At 37.1% G+C, this 25,339-nt stretch overlaps 4 protein-coding genes across 7 annotated transcripts; all 4 read left to right on the top strand.

The window, feature by feature from the left end:
• The first annotated feature begins 3,481 nt into the window (after positions 1-3,481).
• LOC111492841 lies at positions 3,482-8,430 on the top strand. 4 transcript variants are annotated; one of them, XM_023142322.1, is made up of 8 exons: positions 3,769-4,821; positions 4,922-4,942; positions 6,579-6,968; positions 7,056-7,137; positions 7,227-7,293; positions 7,448-7,633; positions 7,773-7,833; positions 8,123-8,430. In XM_023142322.1, exons 3-8 carry the CDS (start codon positions 6,632-6,634, stop codon positions 8,293-8,295), a joined length of 906 nt encoding a protein of 301 aa, XP_022998090.1. In that variant the 5' UTR covers positions 3,769-4,821; positions 4,922-4,942; positions 6,579-6,631; the 3' UTR covers positions 8,296-8,430. The 4 variants fall into 4 exon arrangements, with proteins under 4 accessions (XP_022998088.1, XP_022998090.1, XP_022998089.1 ...); XM_023142320.1 differs by lacking the exons at positions 3,769-4,821; positions 4,922-4,942 and adding an exon at positions 3,482-3,762; XM_023142321.1 differs by having other exon boundaries at positions 3,769-4,942.
• Positions 8,431-11,584: 3,154 nt separating this feature from the next.
• LOC111492845 (transcription factor TCP13-like) lies at positions 11,585-12,855 on the top strand. Its single transcript, XM_023142327.1, has 2 exons — positions 11,585-11,799; positions 12,110-12,855. Exons 1-2 carry the CDS (start codon positions 11,796-11,798, stop codon positions 12,685-12,687), a joined length of 582 nt encoding a protein of 193 aa, XP_022998095.1. The 5' UTR covers positions 11,585-11,795; the 3' UTR covers positions 12,688-12,855.
• A 942-nt stretch (positions 12,856-13,797) lies between these two features.
• Positions 13,798-16,471, top strand: LOC111492837 (DNA ligase 6-like). Its single transcript, XM_023142315.1, has 2 exons — positions 13,798-14,244; positions 14,461-16,471. The coding sequence occupies exons 1-2, from the start codon at positions 13,843-13,845 to the stop codon at positions 15,700-15,702; spliced, it is 1,644 nt and encodes a 547-aa protein (XP_022998083.1). The 5' UTR covers positions 13,798-13,842; the 3' UTR covers positions 15,703-16,471.
• A 3,480-nt stretch (positions 16,472-19,951) lies between these two features.
• LOC111492838 (2-hydroxyacyl-CoA lyase) lies at positions 19,952-23,025 on the top strand. The gene is made up of 2 exons (XM_023142316.1): positions 19,952-21,445; positions 22,479-23,025. Exons 1-2 carry the CDS (start codon positions 20,024-20,026, stop codon positions 22,791-22,793), a joined length of 1,737 nt encoding a protein of 578 aa, XP_022998084.1. The 5' UTR covers positions 19,952-20,023; the 3' UTR covers positions 22,794-23,025.
• The last annotated feature ends 2,314 nt before the right edge of the window (positions 23,026-25,339 follow it).

Below are 25,339 nucleotides of genomic sequence, written 5' to 3'. Positions count from 1 at the left end.
TCTTTCAGTTCCAACTAATTCTACTTTCACAATAAATTCTCATGTCTTTGCTTTATGCTTCTCAAAAGCCTCATACCAGTGGAGAGAACATTCCCCAACTTAGCAGAAATGAGACTTTCATTATCAGGTACCTTCCTAGTTGTCCAAAGTTACATAAAATTTGTAATTTATTTTTCTTTTACTTAGTAAGTAAAGATTTATAGAGTTGGAGCCTCTATGCCCGATTTCATTTAATTCTTTACTGGGATGTGTGGACTATATATTAAAAAAAATACATAAGAAGATAAAATAAATTATGATATTAGCTACCATATGCTTAAGAATCTCTAAATCAAATTTTGGTATGTTTATTAAATTATCCTTTTATAAAAGATATTTTCATGTCTTTTAGGAACATCCTGTCTTTTTATATTACTTCAAAGTACTCGAACCCTTTTTGAAATTTAATTAAATATAAGAAATACAAGTATTTATTAATTTGAATTTTTTATTAAGCATTAAGAAACAAATGTGGAATTTAATTAATTTAAATGGGAGGACGATGGGTGTTGTTTATTTGGGTTTGGTAAATGAGAAAGCAAGCAAGATTCCTGGAAACTGGTTATGAAATACAACTGTAAAATGGAAGCTTTTTTGATTTGGTTATGGTTTTGGTCGGTGGTTTTGTCAAAAGTGGTTTTCTTTTTGGTTCAACCTTCCTTTAGCCCTCTAAAAGCATAGACGTTTTTGTGGGAAAGTTGTGGTTCTTAGCTTGCGTTCTTTAATGTCCCTTCCCATTCCAACTGTATCCACTTCTCTCAACTACAATTTTAATGTCCATAATTTGAAATTCAGGTCGAGCATCTAATGAATCTGATATTCTTCTGCATCTCTGCATCAAATTTAAGGCTAACGTCATGAACAACACGTAACGTTCAATGCCCAGAATTTTAAATTCAGATTCAGTATCTAATAACTTTGATATTCTCGTGCATCTCTGTATCAAATTTAGGGTTAACAACATGAACAACCCGTAGCGTTCAATGCCCAGAATTTCAAATTCAGATTCAGCATCTAATAACTTTGATATTCTCGTGCATCTCTGCATCAAATTTAAGGCTAACGTCATGAACAACACGTAACGTTCAATGCCCAGAATTTTAAATTCAGATTCAGCATCTAATAACTTTGATATTTTCGTGCATCTCCGTATCAAATTTAGGGTTAACAACATGAACAACCCGTAGCGTTCAATGCCCAGAATTTCAAATTCAGATTCAGCATCTAATAACTTTGATATTCTCGTGCATCTCCGTATCAAATTTAGGATTAACAACATGAACAACCCGTAGCGTTCAATGCCCAGAATTTCAAATTCAGATTCAACATCTAATAACTTTGATATTCTCGTGCATCTCCGTATCAAATTTAGGGTTAACAACATGAAGAACACGTAACGTCTCATGCTTAGGATTTGAAATCCAAATTCAGTATCGGATGGCTCCGATATTCCCCTGCATCTAACATGGTCAAGTTACTTACTTCTTACTTCTAATAACGAAGATTATCCCCACAAACTAATATGAGTCTTTTCAACATAGTTTGTTCTTACTCGCATGCATCTCATAAAAATTCTTAGGATGTCACTAACATAAAAGTTGCTCTAAGTAAAACATGCTTAACTATGATATTCTTATAATTAAGTCACCAAAAAAGAAGCGGGCATCTTATTAGTACTAATAGTGACTTTCAATTCTTTTAAGTTTTTCTTAGTCATTGTTCTAATTAGAATGTTGTTTTGATTCATTCACTTACTCATCATTTACTTTAGTGTCAGGTCGAAACTCGGACAGACTCCATTAATTAATGTCAAGTGAGTCAATACCCAAGCCAACATCTCTAATTCAGTCCACACACTCCATATCCCAATTCCTTCACCACATATCAAACAATCCAATATCTTCAACACCCCGACGACTCCTCCTCTTCTCATTATTGTTCACATGGGAATTACTTCAAACACCATGGCTGCAACTCTACTGACACCATCAATGACGATTCTGTTCATAATTCTGCTGCTGAACCCCCCAACCATTTCCCATGCAGCCATCAACAAGACCGCCGCCGAGTGGTGCGACGGCCGCCTGGAGAACTGCCTCATCGGCGACCTGAACTCCGATTCGGAGTTTCTGATGGAAACCGAGACCAGCCGGATGCTGCTGGACTCCAATACTTTCGAAACTTCCCACACCATTAACCCTGACAACCAATCGGTTCCGGAGTGTGGTCGGCCGCCGCGGTACGCCAGCTGCCTCGGCCAGAGATACAGTATTCCACCCCCGGAAAATTGCGGCCCCTGGAATCGCGTCAATCCCTGTTAGAACCTCCTTCGAAACAAAATAAAACAGATTCCAGGTACTTGTGCTGTGATTTAGAGTAATGTTGCTGAAGGGTCTGTATGAATCCTGTGTGTTAATGTTTGAATATCGAATTGCTTTCTCTGTTTTCTTCATCGACCAATAATTCTCATCTCAAATTTGGATCTGAACTGCGTATTTGAACATCTAAAGAATGCCGAGATCATATCATTATAATAGAACTGGATCATACCACCAATTAAAAGCAAAAAAACTAAGTTCAAATCATGTTTTCATCGTTTCAAATAATATTTATATTCTTAACCAAACTAAAAAAAAATATTTATATCCTAAATTTTTCATGTGGTATCAAATAAGTATGACTTCATTCCTCGTTCAATTTCAATCTTTGATTCTCTTCCGACAGACAGAGAAAAAAAAAAAAAAAAAAAAAAAATCCCAATTCCCAATTTGGAATCGGCATGAGAGACAATATGATCAGTAATTAGTCAAACTGCCTCACACGCTTGTTTCGTTCTCCTCTCCAACCAATGTGAGACTCTCATAGTTCACGCCCAACGTCTTCGTTAGTACTAGCACACTCGCGGACACTTGTTCCTTTCTTTAATCGATGTGGGACCTCCACCAAATTGACTCACTTCAGGGCCCAGCATCCTTACTGACACTTACTACTGACACACTGCCTTGTGTCTACCCCCTTTGGAGAAGAGCCTCCTTATTGGTATATTGTTCGATGTCTGGCTTTGATACCATTTGTAACTGCCCGGACATACCGCCAACGGATATTGTCCTCTTTAGGTTTTCATTTTCAGGTTTTAAAACGAGTTTGCTAGGAAAAGTTTCCACACATTTATAAAATGTGTTTCGTTTTCCTCTGCAACTAATGTGAGGCTTTTCCCCTAACAATTATCCCTTTGAACAAATACACATAGAGCCTCTTTGAGGCGTACTAACTCTTTTACTTGGTTGAGTAAAAAACTAATAATAATAATGAAATCCCTATTTTAAGGCAGCAGGACAGAGACGATTTGATGGGGAAATTGGTAATAAGGCGTTTTTGGCAACGGTAAAAACCGGGGTTTTTTTTTAATATAAATAGATGCCCACATGACGTACTTCACAAGCGTTCGTTATTAAATTCTGAGAATGGTCCGCATCCTCCGCTCAACATTCCTCCGCTCTGATCTCTAAACCTCCCCAAAAATTTCTCAATCTCTACAAATTTCATCTCCATCACTCTCTCTCTCTCTCTCATTCTGATTTCGCTTCTTCTCGGTTCGTTTTCCTTCATATCACGCTTTCGGTTTTCTTCCCGTTGCTTTGATTTGTTACAGTTTTCCGAGTTTGATCGGCTGAGCGAAAATTGAGCAACGTTCTGCACCAGTCTGATACGATTGAGGAAGCGGTAACTTTTTCGATGATTTTCTATTATTAGGGGTTTATGTGATTCTTCGTTAGTTTGGGCCTTTGTAGCAAGCACTTCTATTGTTATGTTGTTGTTTTTAAATTGAAGTTGTACCTGCCATTTGTTTGGGGCAAAACGTGATCTCATGCTAAGTTTTTGCTAGATGATTGCTTAATAGGTTGCTGGAGTCTTGGTATAATGAAGGACATTAAAATAATTGTTCCTCTTCGGACATGCTACGAGGTCTGAGGAGATGAAATCGAAAAGACTAGGCGGATGTGATCCCTAAAATTTTAGGTAATAATAGGTTGGGATTGTAGTGTCCACACCGACTTTCAGGCGTTGAACTGAAGATTCTTAAGAAACCTCTTGCACCGTTATCTTATATCCTTATCAGATTGCTCTCTCTGTCATTTATATTGTTTAAAGGTGCAATTTCTCTGCATGTTCATCTTCAAAAATATGACGCAAGATTTTCTTTATAGTATATGGTATTTGTTCATGCACAAACGGTAACAAAATATTGTTTGACATAGCGAGTACAGTAAACTGGTTAGTACTGTAGTTGCATTTGGCGGTTATTTTTCCTATCCTTTCTGAATTCAGTTGTTGTGGAAATTGGAGTAAGCTATTATTGGATTTGATACTTAGCTAGTTGTAGAACTAGCTAAGAGAAACAAGCAAACAGGATATTATAACTCAGGATTGTTACTGACTGGTTATGAGCTAAAACAATCATGTTCCAAATATTTGTAAGTACAAACGTGGCAGACTCTGCAGTTAAGAGCCGATGCACTTCTTAGATCTTAGACTCAAAATAAGAGTGCCTTTCTGGATTTAAGTGGCAAAAGGGAAAGGAAATAGCAGAGGAGAAAGAAATGGAAGTCAAAGCTGTTGGTAAGATTAAGGCCATGAGTCCTCATACCCATATATTCTTCTTCATTATCGTTTTTTTAGGTTATGAAGTTAGGAATTAACACGTAACATCGAAGTGTGAAGTGCTGGAATCTTGGTTGGGACTTGATTGAAAAGGGAAGTGCAAGTATACAAAGAAAGCAGGTTGTTTGATACATTAAGGCAGCTTGAAACACTCTTTTCTTTTATCTTCTCTCACATAAGCTGGTTCTGATCTCGTTTCGCTCTTGTGACTATGGGAAAGGTCGAACTCGAGCAAAACAAGGTATTTACTTCTATTGCAAATGGCAGTTTGTGTTTTATGCATTCTAAATTCAAATTAAATTGTGTTCTTTGGTTTCTAATTTTAGTTTCTCAGTTATTTTTACATAAGAGATTATCAGAAGATAGAACCTTAGAAAAAGCAATCAGTTGAATTAAGGTTGTGTTTGAAATTTCTGTAACTATGAAATTGAGTCTATTTATTAGCAGATTTCCTGCCGACAAATTTTGAGTTTTCGAGCTTCTAGATAAATTTTGCTATTTCTTCTATTGATCAATTGTTGAAATGCAATACCAGCCTGGGCCGAAGAATAGATTGTCTTTTAGTTTTTGCTATTGCTTCTATTGATCAATTGTTGCGAGAATAAGATATTTCCCTAGATGACTTTTGGGTCTAGCTGTCCAAAGCTTAGCAAATTATCTGGAACCAAGTAGACAAGTATTGTAGGGATATGGAATTCAAAGTTGGGGATTCAATTTACTTGATGCAATAGCCTTTTAGATAAGGCTGCTTCTTGAGAGAATGAGAATCTAGCACCAAGTTTTATGAGCCATTCACAAAACAAGAACAAGTGGGGAATGTTGCTTGCCCTCCAGCTCAATTACTATTTGCTATCTACCAATGGTATGGTCTTGGTGCATGTATCGGAAGGATTAAGTGTGGAGGAAGATTCCGTGAGAGCCTTGTGAATGGATACAGCAGCAATAATTAACTTTTCACCTTGAGGACAAAAGTGATTCTCTTTGCAGGTATTGACATCCACCACGTTGTTACATGTATGCTAGGAGAAGACTTGTGAGCCTGTTCAGTTGGGTATTGGGTTGTTTTTATGTGAATAACAAAATGCTAGTTGGCATGAAAGTTGTGAGATAAATACGGTTCTGTGTGATATGTGGCCCCTCTATGTTGTAGTTGTGTTATAATCAATACAAGGTAGAGGGAGGAGATGTCTTAGGTTGGCTTTGGTTACGTGAATTGGAAGGAGAGAACTAGACCTCTCAAACGTAGTTGTAATGTTTATCCTTCCAATTGTAAATGGGATATCCTTGATAGTATTCTATCAAACTTATTTTTGTTTGCCTTATTCAAGTTTTTGAATTTTTTTTTTCTGAGATTTCATTTTTGTAGAGTTTGTCTATGCAATTGTGCTTGATATTACTAACGTTTGTATGGAATTGGCACAAAAGTTTATGTGGGTCCATGTTGAACCTTTGTGGTTGTAAAATTATTTTGTTGAGACTTCCATGGATTCTATTTTCTCTTTTTGTTTGTTTGGCTGAGTTCTTTCAATTTGTAATGTTGGATAACTGTTGTTAGCATACATTATCTTGAACTTCAAATATATGAGCGGAAAGTTTAGAAACAGAGTAGGTGACCAATTTTTTTTTTCATCATCATTTTTTACCATCATTATAATTTTAGACGACACCATGAAAGATGTCAAATTGTGGTATGAATCACTTTCTTAAAGTCTACCCTGAAAAGTACATTCTAAACTCTTATTGTCGATGTTTATTTTAGTTTTAGATGACAAAGTGATGAGTGATGGACTATACTTGATGATCGTCATCATATCATATAGAAGTTGACAGCTGGGTAGATAACAGTCATTTAAATGTTTCATTTGTGTGCAATGCAGTTTGGTGAGTCGAATTTGTTGTGGTGGAAGAAGAGGGAACAAATAGGCCGACAATGTTGAAGTTCCCTGATGATTCGCAGAATCCGGATAATAAACTACCTGAAAAGGGTGTTCTGAGTTGTGCCCAAGATTTGAGTAAAATGTCATCCTCTAGACATTTTGGTCAAAGTAATGCTGAAGTAGTAGCTGGTAGTTTCCAACAGCGTGCGCTTGGTATCGTCCATGAAGAAGCTAATGGCTTGTTGATTTTCAAACCTCCACTTTCACGACCACCACGTTATCAGATGAGAAAAAAGCTTCTCATTCTTGATATTAATGGTGTGCTTGTTGATATTGTATCTCCTCCTCCCAAGGACCGGAAAGCAGACATTAATATTGCTCGACGTGCCGGTGAGAATCGATCAACATTTTATATTAACCAAGTTCAATGCAAATTCTATCTCTATCTTGATTTAATTCTGATTTTGAAAATTTCAGTTTTCAAAAGACCTTCTTATTTAGATTTCATGAAGTTCTGCTTTGAGCGATTTGAAGTTGGCATATGGTCATCAAGAAACGGGTATTGTTGAATTAATTGTGTTTCACATGTTATTAATTTCTTATTGGAACTATATCAAAGAAGTAATTAAGCCTCTTAATGCTTTGAAGGAAGAATGTACAGAGAATGGTTGATTATTTGATAGGAGACCTGAAGCACAAATTATTATTTTGTTGGGTGAGGAATAAAAAAAAACTCACTTAAAAAGTTCGTTTTTGAAATTGTATTCGTACTCTCCATTGGTGCTCTATATAATTCGCATTCAGCACAACGTAACTCTGTATTTTAATATAGTACGAGAGGCATTGCTTTTATGGACTCACTTTTACAGGATCTTTCGCGCTGCACTGCTTCAAGATTTAATACACTCGAAAACAAACACAAACCTCTAGTTTTCAAGCAACTGAGGAGAGTTTGGGAGAAGCAGGATCCGAATCTTCCATGGGAACGGGGAGAATATAACGAGTCCAATACGGTGTTGCTGGACGATTCTCCGTACAAAGCATTGCTTAATTCTGTATGTTCAGTTAACTTTTCCGATCATTAAAGATTATAATCATGGATGGCCTTGATGTTTCGATCACATTTTATCTTCTCTATTCACATTAGTAATGGATGGCCTAATCTTATCATTTGCTAACCGTTGATTCTTGCAGCCACATACGGCAGTTTTCCCACATTCTTACACATATCTGGATGACAAAGATACTTCATTAGGTGAGTTCAAAATTACATTTTGGGTGATGTTTAGTAAACATTGTTTACATTTGTAGAATGTGTTTGGAACGAGTCAGGAATACATCTCCATTGGTACGAGGCCTTTTGGGGCCCAAAGCAAAATCGTAAGAGTTTATGTTTAAAGTGGACAACATCATATCATTGTGGAGATCCGTGATTCCTAACATAAACATGACAATTAATTTGAAAAGTGTTTTTACAAAGCTAAAGTTGTGTTTCCTTTTAAGTTTGAGAATCATGCTGGCTGTGGTGTGTGTGTGTGTGGCAGGAACAGGAGGCGATCTTAGAAATTACCTAGAAGGCTTGGCTGAAGCTGAAAATGTACAGAAGTACGTGGGAGAAAACCCATTTGGTCAAAGGCCTATATCAGAAGGAAGTGCATCTTGGGACTTCTATCACATGGTTTTGGATGATTATCATTCCTTTTCATCAACTATTTGACATCTTTTCTATGAGTAATTTTGAAAGGTGTAAGAAGCACAGCAAGTTGACAAGCAAATTCTTTTGTATTAAATGAATTGACATTCATCTTTTGGGATCAAAAAGAAAGAAAGTTGACATATCCCTGCAAATGCCGTGGCTATCTATTCTTCCATTTGAAAGGACACCCCAAAAGGGGAGGAGGAGCCGCTAGCTATCTATTCTTCCATTTGAAAGGACACCCCAAAAGGGGAGGAGGAGCCGCTAGCTCTCTCTTAGTGGTTGATTGTGGGGGGAGTGGCTAATGATTTGTAGCAATGCACACTGAAATATGAAGGGTTAGGCTTCGATTGTGACAAGATGATTAGGGGCTTCTATGAACATGGCGACTTCCATTTTTCTCCACACAACTAAAAAAAAATGTCTATATATATATAGCTGTCCGAGTCAGGGTTTTAAAACAACTATCTACCAAGTAAGAGATTTTCATGTCAGGGTTTTAAAACACTATCTACTAGAAAGAGATTTTCATGCTCTTATAAGTACTGTTTCGTTCTTCTCTCCAACTAATGTGAGATCTCATAATCCATTCCTTTGGGGACCAGCGTCTTTGTTGACACACCTTTCGGTGATTAACTTTGATACCATTTGTAACAATTCAACCCAATCACTAGTAGATATTGTTCGCTCTGGCTTCAACCCCACCACTAGTAGATATTGTCTACTTTGGCCTGTTATATATCGCTATCAGCCTCACGGTTTTAAAATGCATTTATTAGGGAGAAATTTCTAGACTCTTATAAGAAATGCTTTGTTCCTCTCACTAACCAATGTTTCATTCTCCATCTTCTCCATCCAACCAGTATTGAGATCTCACATGACGAACTACAAAACAATATGAATTTAGATGGATTCGATTCGACCCAATTTAGTTTTGAGAACTAACTCAATCGATAAAGTTTTCATATATTTAAACTACGAATTTATTTGGGTCTCTGATTGGATTGATCAGAGTTTTTCTTTTAACGTCCCTAAGAATCCGATTCCTGAAAACCCTGATGGTTGCCTCCCAAACATAACAAATAATGTTGGGAGAATTAAAGTGAAGCATTTAGGGAGTGACAATAGCAATAAAGTCTAATTTCGGCTGTTGTGTCGAGTGTCTGCGTTTGTGGAAGCATGCAATACTGAAACAAATGGGTATCTCTCTCTTCCTCATTGAATAGCCATTGATATCATCAAATCTGTTCTTCCCCTTTAGATATCAGTTCCTCAACAGAGCTGAAGAAGATTGAGTGTGTTCAACAACAAAATCACCAATAATTCATACCCTTCTTCATAGCATTATCCAAAACCCTAAAATCCTTAACACTTTATTTTATTTCATTTAATTCATCTTTCTCTTTTTGTTGTTTTCTTACGAACATTAATGAACACTGTGCTTTGTTTGCCTAAAAAGAAAACAAAATGTCTGCTCTTTATTGCTTCTTCATATGCCCTCATCCAAACCCTTTCTTTTTCGTATTGATTTTCTCTTATTGTTGTTTTCGATTTTAAAACTAAAGTGTAATGCTTCATGCTCGAGATTCGGACCACGATTTCAAATCTAGATTTATCACCTAATAATTCTGACGTTTCCCTACGTCTCCTGCAACAGTATCACATTACCTACTTGTCTTGAAGTGTTTATAAGACCAAAGTTATATTCGCAGATCAACACGAGTCATTTCAATATATCTTATTCCACTCATATACTTCTTAGAAGGCCCTTATGTCCTCATATACTTCTTAGAAGGCCCTTGACATAGGATTACTCCAAGCTAAGTATGTATAACTTTAGAATTCTTATGATCGAGTCGTTAAAAAGAAATGTGCATGTTGTTGGTATAGGTAATAGCTATCAATTCTTTTAAACACTTCATAACTTTTATATCTCTCGATCACTCTTATTACAATAATTTCTTTATAACAATCAAGAGTACATAGAGAAAGGTTTCTACACAGTGGAACGAAACAATCTTTATAAGAGTGGGAAATGCGCAAAATCGTGAGTCTGACGGTGATATATAACGGGCCAAAACGGATAATATCTGCTAGCAATAGGCTTGAACTGTTACAAAATCGAACACAAAAGGGTTTAAGAAGGTGATTAATTATATGAAATCCAATATGGATGTGTGTGTCAGTTGTTAAGAGTCTGAAAATCATACTTCCAAGTTTAGCTGCCCATGCATATCTCTCTGCACCAAAAGCTTGAGTTGTCCAATTTTTGGTGTTTGACAAGGAAATATGAAGCCAATAATGGTCCCTCATCTACATATTCATTGTTTATCTCAATAGCTACCTATCTATGTATCTATCATGGACTGATATATTAATATCTGTTCATTCTCTCTCTCTCTCTCTAGGTGTGTTTTTTAGATACCCTTTTGTATTATTGGCACTAAGATGATGATATTAAGGATTAATTGTGATTATGTATAGGATTTGCTGATGATCACATGATGCACATCCAACTAAGTTTCTCTTGGTACAAGGCGTGCATGTGATACCATACCCCTTCACCCAAACCTTTTGTAGTTGTCGATAAAGCTTTACTCACTACTTTTCAAAAATGTGCACCACCAAATGGTCCCCTATTCATATAATTAACCATCTTTCAATCCTCTTTTCTCTTCTTTTTCACAATGCTTTGTGTTCTCTATTCAATTATCGCTAACCCTAAATGCTTAACTTGATCGGTAACAGAGCCGGATGTTTTGGGTGCAAATGTGGTAATGTCTTTAGCCTCGCGGTTTTAATATCCATGTAATAGGATAGACCCATTACCCATCACTGTCAACCTCACAGTTTTAAAACGCGTTTGCTAGGGATAAGTTTCTAACCCTTATAAGGAATGCTTTGTTCTCTTCTCCAACCGATGTGGGATCTCACAATTCACCCCATTGGAAGCCCAGCATCCTCGCTCGCACACTGCCCAGTGTCTGATTCTGGTACCATTTGTAATAGTCTAAGCTCATATCTAGTAGATATTGTTCTCATGGGCACATTCGTATCACCGTCAACCTCATGGTTTTAAAATGCTTCTGCTAAGAAGAGGTTTCTACATCCTTATAAGGAATACGTCGTTCTCCTCTCCAACTAATGTAGGATCTCAATTATATGCTCAAATTCCTGTAACATCATTTGCATCTCGTGTTAATTTCTAATCGATATGGAGGCAAGTTTTCTTTTTTTAAATATCAAGTCAAGAGTGGTACAATTATTCGAGTCGAAAGCGATTCGAGCCATGTGGCTGCGTACAAACCATTGCTTTAGCTTTCCAATGGAGGATGGTCGGTTGAATTCCAGCATCTTCTTCTTTCTTCTAAGCTGGATACCTCTGCAAATAAAAACCAAAGCTTTGGCCTTCCAAAAAGAAACCCAATATTCCACAGCTACCTAGGTTTGCTGTTCATCAATTGTGTCTCCAAATTTCAAGCCTTCCTAGAAGCTCAACCACGTAAAAGGGTTCACTGCTAATGCGTAAGTGATTGACCCAATTCCTTATGTTCTTCAGCTTTATCTGATTTGATCTCGAAAATCACTAAAGAAATTGGCAGAATTGGTTAAATCAGTACAAAAAGATGGAAACTTCTAAGAAAATTTGTGTTTTTTTCAGCTCATATCAAACAAATCCTTTTGGGGTTTGCAATAATGTTTTCAAGAAATTTTATTGTCCTATGAATGATTACATGAAATGGGTTCTTCTTGATCTTAGGGTTTTTGAGGGTTTTGTGTATTAATTAACAAAATGGTAGATATTCTCTTCATAATCTAATGCTCGGCATAGCAGCTTCATCGAGCTCATCGACGGTGACACCATGGCTTAGGCTAAAGGATCCGAGGATCGTGTGCGTGTCGCGAGCATTCGGGGGCAAGGATCGACACAGCAAAGTTTATACCATAAGAGGGCTGCGCGACAGGCGCATTAGGCTTTCGATATCGACCGCGATTCAGCTTTACGATCTTCAAGATCGCCTCGGTCTTAACCAGCCGAGCAAGGTGGTGGACTGGTTGCTCAACGCTGCCAAGGATGAAATCGACGAGCTCCCTCCATTGCCTATCCCTTCTGTGAGCCTCGGCCTTGACTACCAATCCATGCTACTACCTCACGCCCAGACACGCCCTCATAGGTCGGAGTTCAAAATCGGTAAGGTAGCCGAGGACGGTGTTGCGGCTACCGCAGAACAAAATGAGCTCAAACCCAATTCTAATCCCTCTCAAACTTCTTCATCCTCAATGCTTTTGAACAATGTGGGTGCCATTCCATTTGGGTATCATCATTGGGAGGCACCAACACCAACACCAACAAATCTTCCATTCTTTACATCTCAAGGTGAGGATCTTCATAACTTCATTTTGAACCATTAATTTTCAGTTTGGCTCACAAATTCGTTTCTCAAGAGAAGAATAATAACAATGGAGATCGAGTTCATAGCAAGAACAACAATGGAAAAGCTATTCTACTGCTTAATCTTCTATTCCATTACAACAATCATCATATTTGAACCTTTCAATTCCTAGTTTTCATTGTTTTTTTTTTTTTTGTCTTGTTATTTGTTTTGTTTTGTTTGGTGATCATCATCTATTGTTGGATTGAGTTTGAGAATTAGTCATCCCTGACCTCGATCACCGTTTTCGATGACCTTGGTAGCTAATTACTTGATCACTCACCCAACGTGTAGTTACCACAATTCATTTTATAACATGTCAAATCAATTCATGCACAAAATATAAGTTTCGTTGCAGCTCAAAACATGCTGTAACGACACAAAATCTTCCAATTTTCAATTAAACTACATGCATACTATAACAGCCTAATTCCAACGCTAGTTGATATTGTCTGCTTTTGCACGTTAGGTGTCGTTGTCAGCCTCACGATTTTAAAACTAAAGTTTACTAGGGAACGGTTTCCACACCCTCATAAGAAGTGATTCGTTCTCCTACTATAACAGCTCAAGCCCACTGCTAGCATATACTATCTGCTTTTGCACGTTACGTGTCGTTGTCAACCTCACAGTTTTAAAATAACGTCCACGGAGGAGAGGTTTCCACACCCTTATAAGGAATATTTCGTTCCCCTCTCCAACCGACATGCGATCTCATACATACCGATCTAACCATTGAAAATTTCTTAATATGAATTATTATCTTCAAAATTCAAGGATAAAAATAAAAACTTTGCATAATTTTAAAAAATTTACACAATTATATAGCATTTTACTTTAAGACATATTTATTAGTTTAATCTTAAACACAAATGGAAGGGAAATTTATAAATTTATGCATTATTAGAAATTTAGCAACCTATAATAGGAAAAGAAATTAAAAATATTCCATCTTTATTTATAAACAAAAGGCTAAATTGATAAAATAAAACCTTTTAATAATATCCTTAAATTAAAAAATATATATTTTTTTTAAATTTTTTTTTTTTTTTTTGAAAGAGTTCTTATAATTTCCCATAGAATATAAATAGAAAACCCCGAGAGTTCATTTTCTTCGCGGAGACAACGCCTCTGGTTAATGGCTTCCGAATCTTCCACCGCAAAACCCTTACCAATCGACTCATCCCTCTCCTTCGTCACTGCCATTGAATCCTTTTCACGGCAATTGAATCTCTCTCTTCCTCCTCTGAAGCTCCCATTCCGGCCGCCTCCTTTACCGGCCGATTTCCCCCAATCCAAACTCATTCCCAAATCCCGCTTCGTCGTCGACGCATTTTCTTACGCTGGTGAGTTCTCTGTTTCCTATTTCCTTTCCCATTTTCACTCCGATCACTATGCCGGTCTCTCCCCTACTTGGTGCAAGGGTATCATCTTCTGCTCTGATGTTACCGCCCGCCTTTTGCTTGAAGTTCTCAAAGTCCCGTTGCCGTTTGTCCAATCATTGCCGCTTCGGGAGCCTGTAGTAATCGATGGATGTGAGGTAATACTTATTGATGCCAACCATTGTCCTGGTGCGGTGCAGTTCTTGTTTAAGATTCATAGTGCAGATGAAAAGTTTGAGAGATATGTTCATACTGGGGATTTTCGGTTTTGTGATTCTATGATAGTCGACCCTGTTTTGAAAACGTTTATTGGCTCGGATGCAGTTTTCTTGGACACTACTTATTGTAATCCGAAGTTTATTTTTCCTTCTCAGGATGAGTCAATTGAATATATTGTAAACATCATACAAAAAATTGGAGGTAAAAGTAAGGGTTCTATGGGGAGTGTTCTTTTCCTTATAGCAACTTATGTGATTGGTAAGGAAAAAATTTTGCTTCAAATTGCAAGTAGATGTAATCGTAAGATAATGGTGGATGCTAGGAAAATGACAGTTTTAAGGATTTTGGGGTATGGTGGTGAGAGTGGGGTGTTTACTGAGCATGAAAGTGAAAGTGATGTTCATGTTGTTGGATGGAATGTTTTGGGTGAGTGCTGGCCTTATTTTAGGCCTAATTTTGATAGAATGAATGATATAATGGTGGAAAAGGGGTATTCTAAGGTTGTTGGTTTTGTTCCAACAGGGTGGACTTATGAGATGAAACACAAGAACTTCTCAGTAAGATCCAAGGATTCGCTTGAGATACATTTGGTGCCATATAGCGAACATTCAAACTATAATGAAATTAGGGAATTTGTTAAGTTTTTGAAGCCTAGAAGAATTGTTCCCACTGTAGGTTTGGATGTTGATAAACTTGATAGCAAGCATGCTGATAAGATTAGGAAGCATTTTGGTGGTTTAGTTGATGAAATGGCCAACAGAAAAGAATTCTTAAAAGGGTTTCATCGTGGAGAAATGAGTGATGATATTGATGAAAGTGCCACAATGACTGTAAATGAGGACTTGGAAGAGATGGAAACTGTATCAGAAACATGTGGTACTAGTATGGCGTTGTCTTCTCTGCAAGAAGTTGGTTCTACCGATCGAGCCGTGTTGAATGACGAGGAGCAGAAGAAGATTATCCAGGAACTTCGTGAGTGCTTGCCTGCATGGGTGACTCAGGATCAGATATTAGAGCTGATTAGCAGGTCTGGGAGAAATGTGGTTGATGCAGTTTCTAATTTCTATGAACAAGAAACTGAATTTTATGAACATATTGCTAGTCTCCCGGATAACCTTCCCAAGTTCCAGGGCAAAGTTGTAGATAGGCCATTTATTTTTCCTGCAAGAGATGATATTAAAAAGAATGTTTTCTTGGGAAATTTTGACGTTTCTTCAGGTCAAGCTTCGAAGTCGTCCAGTCCAAGGGGCAAGACGACGACCAAGAGCAAAGCTTCTCCTGGGAAAAGGAAGAGAAATCTTCAGGGTAAGCCGAAAAGTAAGTCGAAAAAGAATTCAAGTTTGCAATCTGATGGGTCAAAGCAATCTACAATCACAAAGTTCTTCGGGAAAGCTTGATATTTGTCAGAAGAAGGTACTAAAATGGAATCCATTTTACAAGTAAGTTCCTCAAATGATATGATAATACTGAAAATGTGAACAAAGTGCAAGAGAAAGGGGAGGCTGTTGGAAATAGTTTTCCATGAATTATTGGTAGTGCCTCTCAAAACTCCACTTGAGACTCACTCAAAAGGATGAGATCTATATTATTATGGCATAGGGTGTTAGTCTCATGAGGAAAGTGCCGCAGCCATCACTTAGCCAATATGGCCTTGTATTGCAGCCACCTGTGGCTAAGACCCCAAGATTGAACGACTTAGCCACCAGGAGAGCTTTTTCTTTCATCAAAAACTTCTCTCAGGAGGGGTTTACTTAACACAAACTGGATCAAGTCAGGTCTTCATCCCTTTGAAAAATAGCTTTTGTTTGAAGAGAGTGGATCCCAAATGCAGTACTTCTAGGATTATGGCCCCATGAGAGAGATCCAAATGGGAGGGGTTTCTCATTTCTGAAGGACAATCTAAAACCATAGAGGAAATCGTCTGTTTATACCTTTTAATTTTGATTTGTTGAGCAGCGTGCGATAGATAGATAGATAGAAAGATAGAACGAGGAATCTCATCTAGTTCATACCTTACTCTTTTCCAATAAAGAATATGTTAATAGTTATTGTAGCTAATTCAAGTTCTCGATACACGAAGGAAAGGAAATTGCCAACAACTAAAAAGGGGGAAAAATCGGGTAACTGTACCACTTAAGAGTGAATCGATTCAGGCCTACGATAAAGTTTTGTTAAACAAGTGAAATTTATTGAAGAATGAGTATAGATTTTTCATCTTCTTTGCCTTTTCTTATTTTTCTCTACTTATTTAGAAATATCATATGATAATTTTCCTTGTAATTTGTATTTTGTAACTGTTACATATTATATATATTCAAATGTATTTCAAAAGAGTAAAAAGCTTAGGGAAAGAAACAAGAAAAACCAGAAATGAAAAATGGAATAGTTCTGAAATGAAGCACAGGTAATGATTTTCAGAGTCAAGCTAGAACAGACAATAGGGAAGAGCACTCTTTAGTTAATTTTGGGCCTTTTCTTCCTCATCTCTTTTTGATCCCGACCATTCTAAGGCTTTAGATATTGTCTTTTTTTGATTTCCTTTCCGGAGGTTTCCACACCCTTATAAAAAAATGTTTTGTTTCCCTCTTCTATCGACGTGGGATCTCACAATTCACCTCCTTTCAGTGCTTAACATCATCGCTGGCACACCACCCGTGTCTAGCTCTAATACATTTATAACAACCCAAGTTGATCGCTAGTAGATATTGTTTTCTTTGAGTTGTCCTTTCCAAGTTTCTCCTCAAAGTTTTAAAGTGCGTATAATAGGGGGGAGGTTTCCACCCCCTTCGTTCCCCTCTTCAACGGTTGTGGATCTCACATAAAATTACTCATTAATCACTTAGCTACAAGATATAAAATTAGCAAACAGCGACGGAGTACAGTACAGAGAAAATGACCGTAAACTCCAAAACAAAGATAATCACAGAATTAGAAGGTATAGCCATCATAAGGCCAAAGATGTTCGAGTCTAGTCTTAGACCCAATCCCATATTTCAGGTAGCATGTTGATACAACGATGGCCTAGTTTGGAGTTCACTTCACCACCAAAGGAAATAAGTTACAATTCAGTGGTTACTGGTTATGTTGCTCCACCCCAAATAAATAATTAATCAAATTATCCTTTTCAGGTTGGTGGTTTTTTTTCTTCTTATAATATGCAGAATTTAAAATAAAAATTAGGGATTCCCTGGGGGAGGCTATTTTTGATAAGCTACGCAGTATGAGAAAATTGAGACACAATAATATTAAATTGTTACTTTGGAGAAATAATTCCAAAATGGTCAAATTTGAGACTACCAAATTATATTTTGATCATGATTTAAATATTAATTTCTAATACACAATTTTAGAGACTTTCTTTGACCCGTAGGTCTTGACACGAGGTTAAAATTCTAGCTTTTTTGGTGTGGTATTTCATTAATGGCTCGAATTCTCTCTGAATAAGACTTTCATTACTCTCTATCTAAGCTATGTCTATTTCAACCCGTCTCTCTCCAAGACAATGTCGAAATCGCTACACCTTTCATATGGATTATAACTTATTCGACGAAGAATTTTGCTACCATATAACTATTTTACGAATCACACGTTCGGTGGGGAATTTGGATAACACTTTGTTATTTTCTTTTGAAATTGGCAGTCTCTTTGGAAATTAAGACGAAAGAGACCAAATCATATATATTCCAAATCAAAATAGGCACAAAAGGCTAAAGCCCATACCCACTCTAAATAATGCCATTTTGTCATCTACTATATCCCTCTTTTGATTATTATAATGTGGTGGTGGTATTCAAATTCATATTCTTTTCTCTTTAGCACCACTATATTATTTTATAATATAGTTTTAATTATAACTTCACTACTCTCAAATTTCGATTGAAATACCATTAAAAACTCTATATCAATTAAGAAAATGAAAGATCGTGAATATATTTATGCCACGTTCATATAAAATCATAACAGTTTGCGTCTAAACTCAATAATATTGTACCATTGTTGAATGGACAGGTGTAAAATTATCCTTAATAGATTCAAACATTATTGAATTATATTTAAAGTTTTTTTTCGATTATTACTGAAGATAATTTTCAAAAATAGTTATACGAGCTCAAACAAGTCAATAAAACAAAAAAAAAATCAAATTTTTTGTTTAGAAAATCGAGATAACTTGTTTTTTACATTATCCTCACAAAGAAAAAAAATGGTGTCTCGAACAATGAAGTAAGCTCTTAAATGGAATGGGAATAGAGACTATAATCTCGATTCACTGTCCCATTTATTTAACGGGTAAAAACGGTTCTTACTACTCTCATCCATCTAAACGGAGAATTTCGTTCACTAAAAAATAATTTAGAAAAAAAAAAAAATCTATTTTCAAATACTTTAATGCAAATACACGTAAGCCCAATAGCATTATAGGTATAAAATAATAAAAATAGTAATAAATAATTAGGTGACAAATAATTAATAAACAACCCCACTATAATAAATTAATACCAGTAGGTTGAATACACAGCACGTGCGTTATTATTTAGACAAAGCATGCACGCGCGTGTAACATACGGTTATAAACTTCTTATTTATTTATTATTATTTTTTATTAATTATTTGAATACTCAAAATGGTATGATGTTGTCCATTTTGAACATAAACTCCCGTGGATTTGCTTTGGGATTCCCCAAAAAGGTCTCAAATCAATAGAGAGAGTATTCATGATCATTCCCTAAATTAACCGACGTGAGACTTTCATCATCCAACAAACATTAAGATCTTTTCCCCCACGAAACTATATTTTGTCAATAAATGTGACGTTCTATGCCAAGGATTAGAATTATTATTTGAAATTTAAATTTGACGTTTGATGACTTTATCATTCTCTTGCGTCTCGTCAGTAGATCACTCAACATAAGATTGCTTCAAGCTAGGTCACTAAATATTAGTGTTAGAGAAGCATTTACGTACTGGGTGACACTAAGTCAGGAGAGATTTAAAAAAGAAAAAATATTTTTTTTTAGCTTAACGTTTACAGAGTGAATGATTAAACTATCAACTTTTTGGACAATAATTGATATCTTATGCAAAAAGTTATACTCGAGTTGACGAGATTGTGAGATGTTCGTGGACAAGACTTTAATTTAATCAATAAATAAAATATAATTAATATCAATAATAAAGACATTTGTTCCTTAGTCCAAACATTTCATAGGAAGTTCCAAATTCTTATACTTTTCCAAAAATAACCATTTTGCATACTTTATTTCAATAATTTATTAATATATTTGTTAAGAGTTATGTACACGTCAGCGTAAGATTAAAAAATTAAAAAATTCCTATATTTTCGCCAACATTTAAATTTAATTATTTGGAGAAATGAAACTTTAAATTATATATATATATTTTAAGAGAAATCTAAAAAATAATATTTATTTAAATTTAATTAAATAAAAATGCAAATTTGCAACCTTCAAGTTCAATCGGTCCAAGAAAGCACAATATTTCAACAATTCCCATATTACCCTCGTCCTTTTGTGCTTACAACCTCCGAACACGGAAGGGTATTCTCGTCCATAAAAAACAGTAGGAAAATCCGTACTGGGGGTTTATAAATCCACGCGTCATTAACGTCTAAACGTGATATGTAAGATATTTTATTTTTGCCCTTTTCTCACTCTTCCTCACACTTCCATTGCTTCCCACCGGCAAAATCTCAGAGCTTCGATGGGGGATTCCGCCGGAGATGTTAAAACAGACCTCAAATTTCATGGTCCGATCGACGGAAATGTTCTCGCTGCCATGGCGCTCGCCCGTTTCGGTGTCGACCGGATGTTTGGTGTCGTCGGAATTCCTGTTACATCTCTGGCAACACGCGCCGTTTCTCTTGGAATCCGATTCATCGCCTTTCATAACGAACAATCGGCTGGCTATGCTGCTTCTGCTTATGGATATCTAACGGGACGCCCTGGTGTGCTTCTTACTGTTTCTGGCCCTGGGTGTGTTCATGGCCTTGCGGGGGTTTCTAACGCCATGGCTAATGCTTGGCCTCTAGTGATGATCTCTGGTTCTTGCGATCAAAGGGATTTTGGCCGTGGTGATTTTCAGGAGCTTGATCAGATTGAGGCTGTGAAGCCCTTTTCGAAATTTTCCGTCAAGGCTACGGATATTTCCGAGATTCCGAATTGTGTCGCTCGAGTTCTTAATTCTGCTGTTTCTGGTCGGCCTGGTGGATGCTATTTTGATCTTCCGTCGGATGTTTTACACCAGACTGTTACCGAGACTGAGGCGGAGAGATTATTGGCTGCGGCGGAGGAATTTTCACATCGCGAGGTTATTCATAGAGTTCCGAATTCGCAGATTGAGGAAGCGATTTCGTTACTGAAACGTGCTGAACGGCCATTGATTGTGTTTGGTAAAGGGGCGGCGATCGCTCGGGCTGAGGGGCCGTTGAAGAAGCTTGTGGAGAGCACTGGGATTCCATTTCTTCCTACTCCAATGGGTAAAGGATTGTTGCCAGATACACATCAGCTAGCGGCTACAGCCGCTAGGTCGTTGGCGATTGGCAAGTGTGATGTTGCGCTTGTGGTTGGGGCACGGCTTAATTGGCTGTTGCATTTTGGCGAGCCGCCTAAATGGTCCAAGGATGTGAAGTTCATTTTGGTTGATATTTGCAAGGAAGAGGTTGAAATGAGAAAGCCCCATTTGGGTTTGATTGGCGATGCAAAACAGATATTGGAATCCATTAACAAGGAGATTAAGGATGATCCCTTTTGTCTTGGGAAGTCTCACCCGTGGGTTGAAGCCATTTCACAGAAGGCAAGGGACAATGTGGCGAAAATGGAAGTTCAGCTGGCGAGGGATGTTGTGCCATTCAATTTCATGACTCCTATGAGGATCATTAGAGATGCTATCACGGCTCTCGGTAGCCCTGCGCCCATATTGGTCTCTGAAGGAGCCAATACAATGGATGTGGGTCGCTCAGTTTTGGTTCAGACTGAGCCAAGGACCAGGTTGGATGCAGGAACATGGGGCACAATGGGGGTTGGGTTGGGCTATTGCATTGCTGCTGCTGTCGCTTCGCCCGATCGATTGGTAGTTGCCGTGGAAGGCGATTCTGGATTTGGGTTTAGTGCCATGGAAGTTGAGGTATTCATTCACCCTTTTACTCTTTTTTTTTTTTTTTCCATAATTGCAATTGATTAGAAGGTTGTATGTTCTGTGTCTGATCTCTTAGCCATTTGAAGAGTGCCCTGCATATCAAAACTCGGTGTGGTTGGCTCAAAATATTGCCGGAGTAATGGTTACTTTTTGGTTTGGAAATGTTTGTTTGTTCGTTACTATGTTTCATTTAGCTGTATGACCGAGGTCAAAAAACCATGTAGACACTGGCAATCAGTAGTTCCAGGACTATTCTTGGACATGTTTTGTAGGCTGTGTTATTCCCTTGTTATAATGACGTCAGATTATTTAACATCCTAAGTAGGTGTAACGGCCCAAGTCCAAGTCCACCGCTAACAGATATTGTTTCTTTGGATTTTCCCTTTCGGACTTCCCCTCAAGGTTTTTAAAACGCGTCTGCTAGGGAGTAGTTTCCACACCCTTATAAAGAATGCTTCGTTCTTCTCTTCTCCAACTAATGTGGGACCTCAGAATCTATCCCCCTTCGGGCCTAGCGGATCTCACAGTAGTTACCATAGTATTATATACAGATTTGCCATCATTCAAATCTGAAGTTAAGATTATGCTTTTAAATAATATAACTTTGTCGGTTGTAGACTTTTTTTAAACCTCTGTTGAAGCTTTAGATGATGTTTCTGTATCTGGCTTCTGTTTGTAAAGTTGTACATCTTACTTTGAGTAGGGCTTTATTGCAAGTAGAATGAAGGTCTCTCTTGTGTTCTTTCTGAATAGTTCCTTATAATCTTTTAATTGGGCCAGTGTTGATTCTAGTCTCAAAACATAATCCATTCGATATCTCAGAAATAAACAGTTGAGTTCTTTACTTTCCTCTTTTCTAATGTCTCTATGCCTGTCTTTTCAATTCAACTTCGAGTCGAGACGACTTTTGAGCTTTTGTTCTGTAAATGTCAAAGCATTTTCCTTTTCTTCTTTTTCTTTTTTCTTTTTTCTTTTTTCTTGTGTTTGCTAATGTCATTTTACATTTTTCTGGTTTGAACAGACTCTTGTTCGATACCAGTTGCCAGTGATCGTGATAGTTTTCAACAATGGCGGTGTCTATGGTGGTGACCGGAGAACACCGCAAGAAATTACCGGACCCTATAAGCATGACCCTGCGCCAACCTCATTTGTCCCATCAGCAAATTATCACAAAATGATTGAAGCTTTTGGAGGCAAAGGATACTATGTCGAAACGCCTGAAGAACTAAAGTCTGCGCTATCTGAGTCCTTTTCTGCTCGAAGTCCAGCAGTCATAAACGTGAAGATAGATCCCTACGCCGGTGCAGAAAGCGGGAGGCTGCAACATAAGAACTGAAGATAAGTCTTTAAACTCCTTTCAATTGTGTGCCAATGCATTAAGTTTGTAGCAGAATTTAAAGCAAGCTTAGCTTTCTCTTCTTCTTTTCTTTTTCTTTTTCATTTTCATTACCACTAAATTATGTAAAATTATGAACTTTGAATAAAGTTGAATGTAAGTTGTAAAGCCAGCAGTTGGAGACGGCTGTGTAGTTTAATAAATGATAAAATAGAAGTCTCTGTTATAGTTTCTTAGTGGGAAGCAGTGGTATAACTTATTAATTAGATGAGTCAGACCCCATTTTGTAGAATGAGGTGGAAATTGCTATCAAACATATGCACACCTAAGCCGTGAAGATCAATGCCTTTCTAGCAACTCTTTTATCAGTTGGTATTGGGATGTAGTTGGCGAGCAAGTCATATGGCCTTGTCCCAAGGTACTTTCTCCTCTTATGGTCTTTGATTTTTGACCCATATGCCTGTGCAATGTTAAGTACACACACACACACACACAAAGCTGGTGCTCGAGAAGGTTAAGACTTGATATGAGCACGATGTACGACGGAGTGGAGAGCCTTGGGTGGTTCAGCTGGGGTAAGATCATGTGAACGTAGAAGGAACTGGGTGGCCTTGAAATTCAGCGAAACACCCTGCAAAATTGATGCCCAATCAAACTTCAATGTTTCTAATTCATTCAAATTTTAAAACAACGTGGCTTGTTACCTCCTTGTTGGGCTATTTTGAGCTCTTGTTGGGGGCATGCTTGGTTTGAATGACCCAATAACCTTTAGGATGGGAGGGAATTGATGCTTCACATCATCTCATCACATACCTTTCAATTACAAACACATGTCATGAACATAATTATTTAGATTCTTTTGTCATATGCAAATTATCACGTATAGCTAGTAGACCCATTTAGTAATACCGAGAGAATGTTTGGCTCGTTACATATTGTCATCAGCCTCACGGTTTTAAAACACATCTTTTAGGGAGAAGTTTTCACACTTTTGCAATGAATGTTTTGTTCTTTCTCCAACTAACGTGGAATCTCTCAAACTTGAAACATTCTAAGCTATAAGAGTGAAAAATAAAAATCTCATAACACAAATCAAACTATATTGATAAGCGAAAGAAGAGATTGGAGGGCTGAATTAAAGGTGATGACAGAAGAATAGAGAGCACAAAGGAAAGAGATGCCTTTGATCTTGTCTCTCATCATTTGCATTTGCATCTCCCCATCTGTGCTCTCTATCTTCTGTCAGCAACAACATGATCACCATTACAGCCCTCTCAGCCACTTCTAAATCCACTTTCCAAACCCAAAATAGGAAAGAACAGGAGAGAGCAGCTGAGGAGAAAGGGTTTACAAAATTGGGATGCTTTAGGTCACTCAAACACACCCTCTATTTATAGGGCACAACTTTCCTCCTTTTCCTTTATTCTTTTCTACTTCCTTCCTTTTGCTTTTCTTACCGATTTTGTATTATCTCAATGGATCTTAATCCATTAAGTTATATTACTTCAAATCTTTTATCCTAACAAGTGACACGTTTTTAAATATGACTTTATTGAATAGGGTTTTGAAGAGCATCCATCCTTTGCACAAAGCTATAAGCTTTCTTGGAGAACGTCGTTGGAAGATGGAGACGAGATGATGTCGTAATAACGACCTAAAAGAGCCTACGATTTTGAGGTTCGTAATATATGAGCTTAGAAGAATTATGTTAGACGAATAAAAGTTGAAATGTCACAAGCTATGAATAAATTTTGTTGTATAGAAAAATAGAAATATGTGGAAAGAAAATCTTAGACTAACCCACTTTAGGCATTAACTTTTTGAAGAGGGATAAGATTATTCTTTCCCTATTTGGATGGATGGATGGATGGCAACCCAAACCCAAATATGTGTATCAAAATCAAAATCAAAATCAAAGTCACTTTTTTATATTTGGATTCCAAAATTATGGGCATTCCCCATTCATAAAAGCTAAATATGCATAGGAATAACATCTTGTAAGGAATTTAGGGCAAAAAATTCAAACAAGATAGAAAGTGACATTTGAGTAAAGGAAAGATACGTGGATGAACCAATACCACATCTGAATGAGAGCGATCTTGAGAATAGGATAACTAGGAACGACTTGAAGAAAATGAAAGTGGGTACCTATACCAACAATGTGCATCTTCCTTTTCGGTGGTTCAGTCATTGGAACTTCATAGCTAGACATGTTTTTTTTGGAGTAATTGTATGTTGAGTGGAAGAAATGATATTGGTATGTGGGGATAGTTTTCGCTCTTAGAAACGAGAAGTAAGTAACGTGACCATGTCGTAAGGGATTTAAGAGAATGTCGGGACACTCAGGTGCCGAATTCATATTCCATATCCTCATTCAAATTCTGAACATGAGTCGTTACAAAGTAGAAATCGAAAGAAAGTAAATGTAGGTTTTAGAAATCGACCCTAAACCCTAAACTGAAAACTAAAAAAACAAAATGATTATGAAACGGTCAAGTGTGCGAAAGACAAATGGAATAAGAATCCACTTCTTTTGAAGAGAACAA

This window comes from Cucurbita maxima, unplaced genomic scaffold (genome assembly GCF_002738345.1).
Source record: "Cucurbita maxima cultivar Rimu unplaced genomic scaffold, Cmax_1.0 Cma_Scf00018, whole genome shotgun sequence".
NCBI classification, from domain to species: Eukaryota; Viridiplantae; Streptophyta; class Magnoliopsida; order Cucurbitales; family Cucurbitaceae; genus Cucurbita; species Cucurbita maxima.
The sequence above is the reverse complement of the archived record's forward strand: the minus strand, read 5'-3'. Positions and strand labels throughout refer to the sequence as shown.

Excerpts from the sequence above, each read along its gene's own strand:
- LOC111492837 (XM_023142315.1), top strand. The coding sequence starts at position 13,843 with ATGGCTTCCGAATCTTCCACCGCAAAACCCTTACCAATCGACTCATCC. Across the intron at positions 14,245-14,460 it reads TAGTAATCGATGGATGTGAG|GATGAGTCAATTGAATATAT; the intron begins GTAATACTTATT and ends TTTCCTTCTCAG.
- LOC111492838 (XM_023142316.1), top strand. The coding sequence starts at position 20,024 with ATGGGGGATTCCGCCGGAGATGTTAAAACAGACCTCAAATTTCATGGT. Across the intron at positions 21,446-22,478 it reads TTAGTGCCATGGAAGTTGAG|ACTCTTGTTCGATACCAGTT; the intron begins GTATTCATTCAC and ends TGGTTTGAACAG.
- LOC111492841 (XM_023142320.1), top strand. The coding sequence starts at position 6,632 with ATGTTGAAGTTCCCTGATGATTCGCAGAATCCGGATAATAAACTACCT. Across the intron at positions 7,138-7,226 it reads ATATGGTCATCAAGAAACGG|GAAGAATGTACAGAGAATGG; the intron begins GTATTGTTGAAT and ends AATGCTTTGAAG. Across the intron at positions 7,634-7,772 it reads ACAAAGCATTGCTTAATTCT|CCACATACGGCAGTTTTCCC; the intron begins GTATGTTCAGTT and ends TGATTCTTGCAG.